The following is a 14,738-nucleotide window of genomic DNA, read 5'->3' on the forward strand; positions in this document are numbered from 1 at the left end:
TTTGGGAAGAAGTAGAAGGTGTGGCCTTGTAGGAGGAAGTGTATCACTAGGAATAGGATTTGAGGTTTTAAAAGCCCACACCAGGACCAGTCTCTGCCCACTCGTTCTCTGCCTCCTAGTTGTGTGGATGTAAGCTCTTAGCTACTGCCCTAGTACCATGCCTGCCTGCTTGCTCCCCACCATGATGGCTATGGACACAGCCTCTGGAACTGTAAGCAAGTTCCCCATTAATGCTTTTTTTATAAAGTGCCTTGGCCATGGTTTTTCCTCACAGCAAGAGAAAAGTACCTAAGACACTTTTACATCTGACTTTCTTTTCCTGGCTATCCTTACTTTTCTCCTTGAAATGTCCCAATGCAAGTGCCCCAATCTTCAAATTCATGCTTTTGTAAGATAGTTCTAATTAATTTAACTCATTACAGGGAGTTACGTTATCATTTCCTAAGCCTCTGATGTGTGTCTGCTCCTCTGATATGGATAATAAAGGCTTATAGCACTTAGCGTATACAAGGCACTGGTGCAAATCTCTTCCTAATTACAAACTCACATGCCTCCTTAATAGTTCTAGCAGGTGAATGGGTATATCCTTTTCCATTTTTTAGGTTAACATACAGAGTAATGGCTCTATTATGGCATTTTTGATACACATACATCATTACATTTGGTTCTGATTCACCCCACCTCCCACTGTTTCCTTACATTATTTTTTTGATGTTCCCTTTCCTTCTCACAAAATAATATCTTTTGCTTTCATGTCACATGTATTCCATTACACTCTCTTCAAGATCTTTTCCTGCATTCTCTTGCTCTCTTTTACATTTTAATAAACATATATGTATTAATGCATATCTATACCTATATGCACAGTCTGTATATGAAAGAAAATATGATATTTGTCTTTCTAAGGCATTTAACATAATCTCTATTTCCCTATAAATGTCACGATTTCCATTTTCCTCCTGGAGGAATAAAATTACATTGTGCATATGTACCAAATTTTCGTTTATTCACCTCTATCCTCCAATTTGCTCATAGGCATCTGAACTAGTTCCATATCTTTGTGATCACAAAGAGTACAGCAGTAAATGTGGAAGTCTAAGTATCTCTATAGTGAGAAGTAAGAGTCCTGTGCATACTTGGGATGGTATACTTGAGTCCTACGACAGCTCTACTTTTAGTTACTGTAGGAACCTGTACACTGATTCCTATAGTAGTTTACCTTTGTACCAGCAGATTGAAAAGTTTCCTTATTTCCTGTGAGACACAGTTTTAAAATATAAGAGGCAGAGATAGAAAGAAGTAGTCATTTGTCCCCAGACAAACAGTTATCAAGCAGTGAGATAGAATTTCAAGCCCAAATCACCTGGCTCTAATATTATGGTCATTTACCAAGGCACTTTTAAAATCCTTGGTTTGTGTGCTTGTAGACTAGTAGAAAGCATAAGATAGGACAGGAAGACTAGAAAACTCTAGATGTTTGGTGCTCCCTCTCTCCTATGTACACATATACATATCACCATGTCTGTCACAGTACAAACAGACCTAACGATTCTCTTTATTTTTGCTTTGCAAGCTTATTTTGAAAAAATACACCATTGTTTCATTTGCACTGAAAAATTATGTATAAACATTTCTAAGATTGTTTCATATGCTTGATCACAGCCCTTGTGTTTTAACAGGTCCCATTCACTGAGGAAACATACATGTTTCCGACTTTGGAATGCCAGAAATTCATAGGCCAGATGTAGAAAGGTTGTATGGAGGTATGCCCAGGCATTCTTGATGTCTATCTATAAAGAAGAACATAGATTCTTCATCCTTAGGTAACTTAGATCTAAATATACTTTATATTTTTTAATACCATAGCAACATGACATTGATTTAAATTTAGGATAAGTAATATTTAGGAGGCTACTTAACTCCATGTAAATTCATGTCCTCCCTTTTCTTGTTGGGACAATGTTTGCTTTGTAGAGTTGTAGGTTACACAGTTAACATCATTTCAATAAGTGGGATATACCATAGGAAACCTGATTAATGTTACAGAAAACCAAAATCTCAACTTATGAGGCCCTTAAGATTATATGACAAAGGAGTTTTATTAAAAAATCTCACTCATCTAGCATTTCATAAGCTCCGAGGGCCACTGAGAATATAGCAAAATCATTGGTAATTCAGAGATAGTATACAGCTTCAGGCTGTACCTCTGTTTGCAGACTTTCATTCTTTATTTCTTAGAAGTAAATAGAAAATATCTTTCAGAGCTAATTGCTATGAAAATGGTAGAAAACAACGCTACTCTTGATTGAGAACTGTATCTCAGTTTGCATCATCTCCAGAAAGATCTTTGCCTAACAAATTGGTTTTTGACTATGGGTCTTGAGTGCCTATCCAGCTTTCAGAAATGATTGCATTCTTTTGTTTTGTTCCATCCCATTTCAGTCTTTTCTAGTCTAGTGTTCCTAAACAAGAAGTAAAAACAATGCCAATAAGATTTACCAAAATCATCTGTTCAAAATAAGATTTTAATTATACTTTTTTATTTATATTAATTGTAGTCAGTCAAATAATGAATATCCATCCCCCAAACAAGTGGATTTTTTTATACATTTAAAACTCAAGCTATCAAGAGACATGCTAATAAATTTTGGGAGGTCCAAGTTATATTGTTCCAGTGTTATTTATTTCAGTTTTCCTTTTTTTTTTTTAGATTTATTTATTATATGTAAGTAAGTACACTGTAGCTGTCTTCACACACACCAGAAGTGGGCATCTGATCCCATAACAGATGGTTGTGAGCCACCATGTGGTTGCTGGGAATTGAACTCAGGACCTCTGGAAAAGCAGTCGGGGCTCTTAACCACTGAGCCATCTCTCCAGCCCTATTTCAGTTTTCTAATCTATAAAAATCAATTCTAAAAGTTCCCACATTCTTTTCCCTCTTCAGTGATATTTTATTAAGGCACACAGGATCTGAGTGTCTAGAAAGGTATTAGAATAAAGGAACTAAGATTCTGAACAAATCTGAAAAGACACGGAGTATTTGTTTAAATGTCATCAACAAATCACTGTGGGAAGGCAATAAAGTCTCTTCTCATTCACAGACATTTGACCCTTAGGTAACTCTCCAGTTATGTTCCTGTGGTCATCTGATAAAACTGGTGTGCTAATTATGTTGCCAGGGAAAATGCTTTGATAGAAACAATCCCTAATTGACAGGCTGCATTGGGACTGGGAAAATGATCAAGATCTTTTGGGTGGTCCTATCATTGTAACTATGCCAGTGTGGAGACTTTCTAGCTAGGGCTGTCCATTGAACAGGAGGAGTTGTTACAAGATATATTGGATCCTGCGATACATGGAGCTTTAACCACTGCTGCTCTCATGTGGATCTGCTATCTGCTATCAGCCTCTTCTCTTGCATCCTGAATAGTCATCTGAGGTAGTATCCTCTCCTCAGTATTCATATCCTGAGGTAGTATTCATATCCTCTCCCTTGAATTGTACCTCTGCAAGGATATCTATAAAAGAGTAGTGACTGACACTTATAGCAGTGCAAGCCATGATTCTCTTCCTATGTCCTTCTGAGAAAAGGCAGCCAAAGAGCCTTAGATTGATAGTGGGATTGCAGACTGGTACAACCACTCTGGAAATCAGTCTGGAGGTTCCTCAGAAAATTGGACATAGTACTACCTGAGGAACCAGCTATACAACTCCTGGGCATACACCCAAAAGATGAGCCAACATATAACAAGGGAACATGCTCCACTATGTTCATAGCAGCCTTATTTATAGAAGCCAGAAGCTGGTAACAACCTAGATGTACTTCAACAGAAGAATGGATACAGAAAATGTGATACATTTTTCACAATGGAATACTACTCAGCTATAAAAACACTGACTTCATGAAATTCATAGGCAAGTGGAAGGAACTAGAAAATATCATCCTGAGTGAGGTAACCCAGTAACAAAATGAACACACACACACACACACACACACACACACACACACACACACACACGGAATGCACTCACTGATAAATGGATATTAGCCCAAAAGCTTGAATTAACCAAGATACAATTCACAGACCACATGAAGCTCAAGAAGAAGTGCAACCAAAGTGCAGATGCTTCAGTCCTTAAAAGGAGGAACAAAATATTCATAGGATGAGATATGGAGACAAAGTTTGGAGCAGAGACTGAAGGAATGGCCATTCAGAGCCTGCCCTACATGGGTATACAGTCCATATATATACAGCCACCAAAATGAGACAATATTGCAGATGCCAAGAAGTGCATGCTGACAGGAGCCTGATATAGCTGTCTCCTGAGAAGCTCTGCTAGAGCATGACAAATATAGAGGCAATTCTAGCAGTCAACCATTGAACCGAGAACAGGGTCCCTTTTGGAGGAGTTAGAGAAAGGATTGTAGGAGCTGAAGGGACTTGCAACCCTATAAGAACAACAATATCAACCAACCTGAGCTCTCAGAGACTAAACCACCACCAAAAGAGTACACATGGACAGACACATGGTTCCAGCTGCATATGTAGGTGAGGTTGACCATTTTGGGCACCAAAGGGAGGAGAAGCCCTTGGTCCTGCCAAGACTGTACCCCTCAGTGTAGTGGAATATCAGGGCAGGGAGGTGGAAACGGGTGGGTGGTTGGGTGGGGCATCACTGTCATGCAAGAATACAGAGGGGGTTTGGGATATGGGATTTATAGATGGGAAACCAGGAAAAGGAATAACATTTGAAATGTAAATAAAAATATCCAATAAAGAAGAAGATTGAATGTTAAAGGGAATCAAAGATTATTCTATAAAAGGCTCTAAGGAACCAAATAGATATGATATGAAAGACTAGAAGAAAAATCATTAAATTCTTAGTGCCCAAGGATACATATTTTACTTTAAATTATAATAAATAAAACTGTTGCTGCTATTAAGAAAATAAAGTTAGAACAAAACGGCAACCAACAGAGTGGGAAAAGATCTTTACCAATCCTAAATCCAATAGAGGGCTAATATCCAAAATACACAAAGAATGCAAGAAGTTAGATTCCAGAGAGCCAAATAACCCTACTAAACATTGGGTACAGAGCTAAACAAAGAATTCTCAGCTGAGGAATATCAAATGGCTGAGAAGCACCTAAACAAATGTTCAACATCCTTAGTCATCAGGAAAATGCAAATCAAAACAACCCCGAGACTCCACCTCATACCAGTCAGAATGGCTAAAATAAAAAACTCAGGTGACTGCTGATGCTGGTGAGGATGTGGAGAAAGAGGAACACTCCTCCATTGTTGGTAGACTTGCAAACTGGTACAACCACTCTGGAAATCAATCTGGAGGTTTCTCAGAAAATTGGACATTACACTACCTGAGGACAGAGCTATACCTCTCCTGGGCATATACCCAAAAGATGCTCCAACATACAACAAAGACACGTGTTCCACTATGTTCATAGCAGCCTTATTTATAATAGCCAGAAGCTGGAAAGAACCCAGATGCCCTTCAACAGAGGAATGGATACAGAAAATGTGGTACAATCTACACAATGGACTACTACTCAGCTATTAAAAACAATGACTTCATGAAATTCATAGGCAAATGGATGGAACTAGAAAATATCATCCTGAGTGAGGTAACCCAATCACAGAAAAACACACATGGTATATACACACTGATAAGTGGATATTAACCCAAAAGCTCGAATTACCCAAGATGCAATTCTCAGACCACATGAAGCTCAAGAAGATGGATGACCAAAATGTGAATGTTTCACTCCTTCTTAAAAGGGGAACAAAAATATCCATAGGAGGCAAAGTTTAGAGCAGAGACTGAAGGAACGGCCATTCAGAGTCTGCCCCACATGTGGCCCATACATATACAGCCACCAAAACTAGATAAGATGGATGAAGCTAAGAAGTGCATGCTGACAGGAACCAGATATAGATCTCTCCTGAGAGACACAGCCAGAACATGTCAAATACAGAGGCGAATGCTAGCAGCAAACCACTGAACTGAGAATGGGACCCCCATTGGAGGAATTAGAGAAAAGACTGAAAGAGCTGAAGGGGCTTGCAACCCCATAAGAACAACAATGCCAACAACCAGGGACTAAACCACTACCAAATGACAATACATGGACTGACCCATGGCTCCAACTGCATATGTAGCAGTGAATACCCTTGTTGGACACCAATGGAAGGAGAAGCCATTGGTCCTGCCAAGGTTGGACCCCCCAGTGCAAGGGAATGTCGGGGGTGGGGACGGTAAGGGGGGGTGGGTGGGGAGGGGAACACCCTTTTAGAAGAAGAGGAGGGGGATGGGATAGGGGGGCTTATATACAGGAAACCGGGAAAGGGAATAACATTTGAAATGTAAGTAAAGAAATATCCAATAAAAAATGTTAAAATAAAAAAGAAGGAAAATAAAGAAATACTTTCTTCTTTGCTTCCTGGTTTCTGGCTGTGGTTTCGAGTCAGTCCTATCAGCACGGCCACTTTAATTCCTGGGCCCGTGCTTATTTGAAAGAGCAACTAAGCGGTCATGTTTCTATCAGATAATGCCAGCAGATTGGGAGATCATCATGGCCACGATGTGCAGGAATCAGTCACTGAAGCTTCCTGAATGTTAGGTGAGTCTCATATCTACAACACATGTTGACATTCTCACACTTTTGTTCCTCATTTTCTCACGCCCCACTCCTTGCTTGCACAAGTTCTCTCGTTTTTTTCCAGAACTCTTGTGTTGAGACTGTCTTTTGAATAGCCTAACTCATTTTTCCTTTTTTTGAAGTCTTTCCTTTTCCTCAGAGTCCATCTCAGTTTTATCCCTCTGAGTGTCAACTAGCTCAAAATATCCTGGGCTAGCAATCCTCAAGGGCACTGATTGGTTTGAGGGTGGCAGATAAGAATTGTGTTTGATGTCCATGCTTCTTGCTCGGTGCCACCCTGGGGAACATAGCCTCTTACCTCTCTGCATGACTTATGTTGTCTTTCAAGGACTACAGAATAGTGTAAACGCTTGAAAACTTCATGGCAGGGAATGAGAGGGTCTATTGAATGAGAAGAATGGGGCAGGCTGACAGAGAGGTAGATATGTCCTATTTGATTTCAGGAGAGAAGAAAGTACCAGAAAGTGGGTCCATCTATTAAGATGCTCTCCATGATGGAGACAAGTAAATTCTGAACACCCATGCTACCTTGACCCTGTTTCTCTGTAACAAAACTCATTGAGCGGTTTCCTCCTACACATACACAAGACACACAACAACAGCAGGAATATCGCTGTAACAAGTAAGGTGTCCTCATAGGAAAGCAATTCCTACTCATTGTTCATGCCCCAGATACCGTGAATTCTGATTCTGAATATTTATTCTTGGAAGGTAAGCCAACAAAACCACATATGTGATTTGAAAAACACCTGTGAGGATTATTTGGCACTTGATTAGCGGTTGAACTATTAAATACAAATACATAAAGTCTGAGTATGTGTTGTAAGTACAGCTTGGAATGCAAGAGCGTATGGACAGGGACCAGGTGAGGAGAATTGTGACCATAGAGGTGTGCACGGTAGCTGTGCCTCAATGACCTTTCAGTCATCACCTCAAATATAGAATGAAATCAAAATGAGAATAATAATACAGCCAAGTGGAAATTAGAAAGGGTATTTCCTTATCTCCAAATGCACTTATGGGAGATGTGGTTTAGTTTTATATATGGCGAATACAAGCCTTCTTAGATCACAATATACAGGCTTTCTCTTTTATTTGACTTAGGATTTGACTATTATAAACACCATGGCATTTACAGAACTGAAGAATTATGATTTTTTTATAATTAAATATATTTTTAGTTTAAGGCTTTTATTTTAATGTTCATGATTTTATAAGTGCAGGTGCTGATTTTTCTTGTTATTCAAAATCAGACTTTGTGTTTCCAAAGGGATGAAATATTACCCCACAGGGTGAGGCAAAATGTACCCCACAGGCTCATGCTGCAGCCTTGGTCCAGGGCTGATTGTTGCCTGAGGTAGCGGAGGGACGTTTAGGAGGCAGAGCTTTGCCAGAGGAAGTGCATGGCGAGGAGCTTTTGAGAGTCTATGGCTACATCTCGGCTCTAGTTCGCTCTCTGCTTTGTGTTTGTGGTTGAAGATGTGACATCTCAGCCTCCCGCTCCTGCTGCCATGCATCCCCATGGTGACTGACTCCTACCCCTTTTAAGCAATACGCCAAAACAAATTCTTTCTCCCATAAGCTCCTTTCTGTCATGTTATTTCTCTACAGCAACAGAAATAAAACTAATACAAATGGTGTTCCTGGTATTATTTTCAATTCCAGCTACTGTTCGATTAGTTAAGCACTGTGTGCTTAGTACATATTGCTGTTTTTAAATTTCTACGTACCACTGAATTGTAGTTATTCTTATGTCATAGATTAAGACACTTACATTACTAAATATTAACTCACAATAATAACAACTATTGTGCTATTATATTATACAATGTAACATATGAGGTAATACACAAATACTAAACCATTCCATAATGAGACCATCTTATAAGTTAAATTAAGGTGAAATTCCCACTAAGCTAGTAAGAAAGATCAGATAATGTACTCAAGGTCTTGGATTGACAATTCCATCCTGTTTACAGAATCACTGTCAACTTGCTCCACTGAGGAAAGAATGCATGGGTCTGGTCCATCTCATTGCTCCATCACTCATCAGTACTCTTGGTACCACCACACACTGCATCTGACTTGACAGAAGGAAAAAAACTGAAGGCAAAGTTGAGTGACTCATCTGGGATCACATGACAAGCTAACAATTGATGATTAACATCTTGACGTCTATCCTGGTGATCCTCCCATGATTTATAACTAAAGGGAATAGACAAAAAAGTCTGCTAAGAGCAAGAGCAGATGTAAAAAAGACTCAGGAAAATAGAATTGAAGAACTTAGGAAAGACAAAATTTTCCCTTACGTCTTTTATCTTACCAGGACTCTGTCCTATAGGGGCTGGCCAATGTCTGTTAGAAATCAGTAACTTACATGTGGAGGGGCAAAGCACTGAAATGAAGAAGGGGACTTTGAGAGATGTGCCTATTAATCCCCTACCTCTTTTTGCTCTGTCCTTTCCATCATAGGCAGCCTTGGGATTGAACTCGGGTCATCAGACATAATGGTAAACCTTTATTTCCTGAGCCGTCTAAGCAAAGTTTTGATGTGGTTATTTTATAGCTGGAATTAATATCTGTAATCAGTTGACCTTAAGTAAAGGTCATTGTCCCTCATGCCTTTCATATGCCCCACTCACTGCCCCTGGGCTTCCCAGAGGAGAGGCTCTGATGCTAGAGTACAGATGAACACATGACCTGTGGATTTCAGGCTCAGACCTCAGAATTCCATGGGCTGTGAAGGATCTGTTTAAGCTAATCTCTTTAACCCCTCACGCATCTACTGAGCTTCTTGTTCTGTATCTCTGGAGAACTCTGACTAATACAAGACTTGTCAAGATTGCAAGGTGCTTTAAAATTTCTGAACATCCAGACACGGCCAGGATATGTTGAGGAGAAAGCTCAAAGACGTGACATGGCATGTCTCCTTGCAGGCAAGCGACCAGAGTAAATGGCCCTCAGTGCCCTTGAGTCACAGTAGGCGGTTATAACAATCCCAGTCCCATCAGAACGATGCTGTGCTAACTGTAAAACACAGGCTCAAACAGCCAAGAGTCCTTGTAGCAATAAAATGACAGGTGAGACTATAGAACAGGGACCCAGATTTCTAAGAATTAGCAATGTCAAAGACAGCATCCTGGGAATGTCAAGAGATCTCCCCATCAGTCAGTGCTGGCAGCTCCAGGCATCTCTGGTACACTAGAGAACTCTGACAGACAAAATAATGCCCCCTTTTTTCCCTCAGCTCTGGGGTCTGATGCTGGGATGAGAGACATATTCTAAATCTGATCTTCCCTGTGGGAAAATAAGTACATCATCTCACATTTCTCTTTTGTCACCATCTCCAAGAAATGCTTGTCCTAAATGATCACATGGGAAGCCAGCAAGGGAAGGTATGGGACAGGCTCTTCATCTCACCTTTGCTTCTGAGGTAGGTTCCAAGAAGCACAGGCGATTCCCAAGTCCCTCGGCTGCCAGGCAGAACTTCCGCTGCTCCTTGTGAATGTTTGCGATGCACTGGAGTACAACCTCATCCTCCTGTCAGGAAAAGAGACAGAGTGTGAGGGGAGCGGGCAGCCTCCTACTCACCTAGGACATATCATCCGATTCCTGTGTAATATTTACATACAATTAGAGAGAGAGAGAGCATGTTTAAGTTTGGATATATTCCCCAAAGTATGATACTATGTTTTTAAAAAAAATGCAATTGAAATTCAAAACACTTCTGGTACTAAGCATGTTGGTTGGATTAAAGATACTTAACCTGACCGTGGAATGGACACACATTCTATACAGGTACACAATGTGCTTCACTTCTGACACATATAATCTCCATGAAGACATAACTTCAAGATTGAAATGAATATAAAAATAAGTCAAAGCAATCTTTTTAAAACTGCAGAGCACAGTAGGATGTGATTGAAGGAAACAGAAGATACAGAAGCCATCAGAGTGCGGCAAGATGAGTGGAAGGAAAGTTCATGTCAGGTTGTGGAAGAGGTAGCAAGGATGGGGGGGGGGGAGAGACAAAGCACACATGCCAAAGATGTCAAATTAAAGATGTGGAAACCTACAGAAAGTGAATTTTACATCCATTGGAAAAGAAGACTAAAAGAAGTCTGGAGGTCCAAATGGGAAAGAGGAGTTGGAAGACAAGCAGAAGCACATGTCTGAATTCTGAAGGAGGTCCTCCTCCTACATAGAATTCTGTAAAGCATCCCTCCTAAAATTTCAAAGATCTTGTATTAATGGCACTCTTCTTGCCCACAGTCCTGGGAGGGAGGCATAACTCCACTGACAATAATATATACACGTCATGCACAACCCTCTCTCAGGTTGGAATATTTTCCTCTCTTATCTCCCATCCTATTCCTCCATCTGGCAATCATGGCCTTTCTCATATCCATTATTTCTTGACTTTGGGTTTCCAATATCAGCAAGATCTAAAGTTAGAAGCCAGTATAGAACAGAGCATCCACCTTGCCAATAGTACCTTTTCCTTTTGATCCTACCCTCATGTCAACTAGGTACTAGAAAGACACATTGGACAGAAGAGAACTTGCTTGCCCCGTGTCCATAATATGCAAGTTAATTAAAAAACAAAACAAAACAAAACGAAAACCTCTTCCCCCAAGGAACGTGAACATGCTCACTAGTAGCCCATATCTACAGAGGTGTGACTGTGACCTGAGACAGGTGATGGGCTCCAATGTGAACAGTCACAAGCTGCAGGTGCATGCAGAGCTCACTTAGTACCAGATGTCTACAGAGATGTGACTGTGACCTGAGATAGGTGGCAGGCTACAGTCCTAAGCTGCTGGTGCATGCAGAGAAGACTTGGGGCAAGAAAAGAGTGTCACTTTTATTTATATTATATCACTGAAATGTGACTGTCGATTATCAAATTGAGTGTGTCATCAATTCAGGACACTGTGCAGTGAAGTCAGGCTTCCTGGTCTTCTTTTTAACTGAGTGGAAAGAAAAACACTCCAGAATATCACTGCTATTTAAATATGGGCTCAGTGAAATCTCTAGAGAGAATAAAAATTTCCCCCAGGTGGCTTTTCCCTCTAGACTGTGACTAAGCCAGAAGAGGTGTGATCCTTCTGAAGGACACCGGCCGCGTGGGAATGGACTTAGTTGTCAAAATGACGAAGAGGTGACTCGCATAGGGAAGCAGGGGTCACAGAAGTTAAACAGTCTGTAATGTAGGAGATGGTCTTTCAACGCCTAATGCTTTCATGAAAGTGCTAATTGAGGCTTTCACTAAAATGGCAGCTAAAGATCTCCTATCTATATACATTTTACTGGTATAGAATAAACGACTCCCAAATAGGCACTTGAAATAAATAGGAATGTGGCTATAGGTCAGATTTTCCATGAACCAGTAAAACTAGATGAATCCACTCTTTCCATCTGGGTTCTCAAAGGTCTCTTTCCAAGATCCCATTCCCCATTCCTTCCTATCCCAGTGTGTATAAACCAGTGCAGTTTGACCTTGCTCTGCTACTTTAAGCCTATTGTTCTTCTGAAAATTTTCTGTCCTACACACGTGTTCATACATTCTTGCAACACAGGCTATGAAGAAAATAATGGATTAAATAATGCTACCCCCAAATAACCATTTGACTGAATAAATCACCATTTGCTGAAAAGCAGCCCCATCCAAGAGCAGGCCTAGGTGGGGAGTCTCCAGCAGCTCTAAGCATGCACATACCCGGGTGGGCAGTGTGGGTGACATGCGGTTGAGTAGGGACCCCCAGCCTTATGTTTCACTCTTCTCCATTCTGCCCAGAGCCATATGCTCAGTGCTGACCTGGCTGTAGACAGCAGCTGTCATGGCTGCCCGCACCTGCGTTTGTCCCGTGCAGCAGCTCTTATCTCCACAGACTGCACAGACAGACATCTGGGACCATCGAGTGTGCTTGACACTCAAATTTACACTGAACTCCATTTTGGGAAATGGTACGAGTCACTTTCTAACTAATGTAATAGAAGCCACGAGTCCCTCCAGTTGCCAGCCTGTTCTGCTTTCTCTAATCCCTGTAGTAGTCTGTACTTTTCTCTCCTCTGATTTGTCTCCCCTTTCTCACAATGCCTAGGTGCTATCCCAGGATATATTTATAAAGAAGTCCCTTTATTCAGAGCTTGCACATTTTCCCACATCTTGCTGCTAGCATTCCAGAAGCTTGCCTTCTTTACACACACACACACACGCACACACACACACACACACACACACACACACACACACACACACACACACACACACTAATGCCAAATCCAGACCATTACTTTCCTATTCACATACAAAATCCCTTCCACTTGGGGGAGCGTGGCTGCCACCCTCCAAACCTCCTTTGGCAACCTGGCAGCATCCTAGCGTCTTCTCCCATCATTTATTTGGCTTTTAAAGACAATCAGACAACTCAATAAAGTTATTTGCATAAATTCAACATACAGTTATTGACTACCTTCCAATGACAAAGCATTCTAGGCTTCTCTGAATTTACAAAGTTTTATGAGGCAAGATCCATTACTGCTGTAATAATGGAATTGTAGGTGAAAGGCCAGCATGTGGGATTTTTCTACTTTATTTAACTGTCATCCTAAGTAACTTTAAGGTTTATGTGCATAATGAGTCTGAAGTGACACAGGGACCTAATTCTACCCTGTCTTAATGAGACATTATGGTGAACTTCTCTGGCCACAACTGAGAATGGTCCATTTCCAAAGTCTGAAGATAGATTTTCTCACTCTGAGAATCCAATCCTCTCTCATTTAGTTCATTTGTTTCTTTTTGCATTTTCATCCTCTTCAAGTCTTGCTCAACTTTATCAAATTGTCAGTCTTTAGAAAATACCCTTATGAACAACAATGCCAAGCAACTAGAGCTTCTAGGGACTAAGCCACTACCTAAAGACTATACATGGACTGACCCTGGACTCTGACCTCATAGGTAGCAATGAATATCCTAGTAAGAGCACCAGTGGAAGGGGAAGCCCTAGGTCCTGCTAAGACTGAACCCCCAGTGAACGTGATTGTTTGGGGGAGGGCAGCAATGGGGAGAGTGGGGAGGAACACCGATAAGAAGGGAGGGGGGAGGATTAGGGGATGTTTGCCTGGAAACCGGAAAGGAATAACAATCGAAATGTAAATAAGAAATACTCAAGTTAATAAAAAAAAAAAAAAATAAACTCACTAGGAGAAAACAAAACAAAACAAAAAAAAAAAAAAAAAAAAAGAAAAAAGAAAAATACCCATATCCAGTTCCTTTCTCTACCTCGGGAAAGAGAAGTTTTTTACAGAAAAAAAAAAAACCCTCAGATTATATCAGTATTAATTTATAGGATTTCCTAGTAAAGTATTTTCAACTTTGATTTCACTGGAACAAAACGATGATTTTTTTTTTCTCTTTAGATGCGGGGCTGGAATCAAAACAGTTATCAGAATAACCAGTACCAGATAACCATACCACTTATTTCCAAGAAAGAAAAAGGACAGTGGAGCAAGTGCTTTGGGGTCAGACAATAAGACTTTTACAATGCAAACTCTGTCCCTAAGAGAGCTATGACTCTCATGACCCCAGGAAACAGAATCTCATAAAAATGTTCCTGCTTTCTCTCAGATGAGTCAAACTCTGGCAGCAGCCCTACATGTGAGCTCTTAGCTTCATCTCTCCCTCACTCCAAATGCCTTATCCTCAGGCAAACCAAGCCCAGGCTCTCTAAAATGTTATTGTTTTAATCCCTCCGTTCTCACATTACCCTCTAGTCTAGCTGTTCTGCCTTTCTTCCAATGCTTTTCATCTCCATTGTCCTCCTTCTTTCCCTAAGGACCTAAGGACAAGGACTGTCTACAGAGTGGAGCCTGGAACCATCTTCTACTGCTTTCAGTTTTACTCCTCAGAATGTGCTAGGTGTCTTATATCTTCATCTTTGTGGCCCTCAATTTTTCTAACCTTTACCAATTCCTAAATTTATCCCTGGATTTGCCAACTCCCCAAACAAGAGTGTCCTAAGGCTCTAAAAGGGTTCCCATGTCTGTCTAATGT

At 40.6% G+C, this 14,738-nt stretch overlaps 1 protein-coding gene across 4 annotated transcripts in view; it reads right to left on the reverse strand.

Annotated features, from left to right (window-relative positions):
- Window positions 1–14,738, reverse strand: part of Ryr3 (ryanodine receptor 3) — a 528,612-nt gene that overhangs the window by 353,347 nt on the left and 160,527 nt on the right. For all 4 annotated transcript variants that reach the window (XR_004388016.1, XM_032903887.1, XM_032903885.1 and 1 more), the window contains exon 2: window positions 10,103–10,222. Coding sequence is in view for 3 of the 4 variants with exons in the window: in XM_032903887.1 (XP_032759778.1) it covers window positions 10,103–10,222 (120 nt within the window). In the remaining variant the exon portion in view is untranslated. The remainder of the gene's footprint in view (window positions 1–10,102; window positions 10,223–14,738) is intronic.

This window comes from Rattus rattus, chromosome 5, assembly GCF_011064425.1.
Source record: "Rattus rattus isolate New Zealand chromosome 5, Rrattus_CSIRO_v1, whole genome shotgun sequence".
Classification (NCBI taxonomy): domain Eukaryota; kingdom Metazoa; phylum Chordata; class Mammalia; order Rodentia; family Muridae; genus Rattus; species Rattus rattus.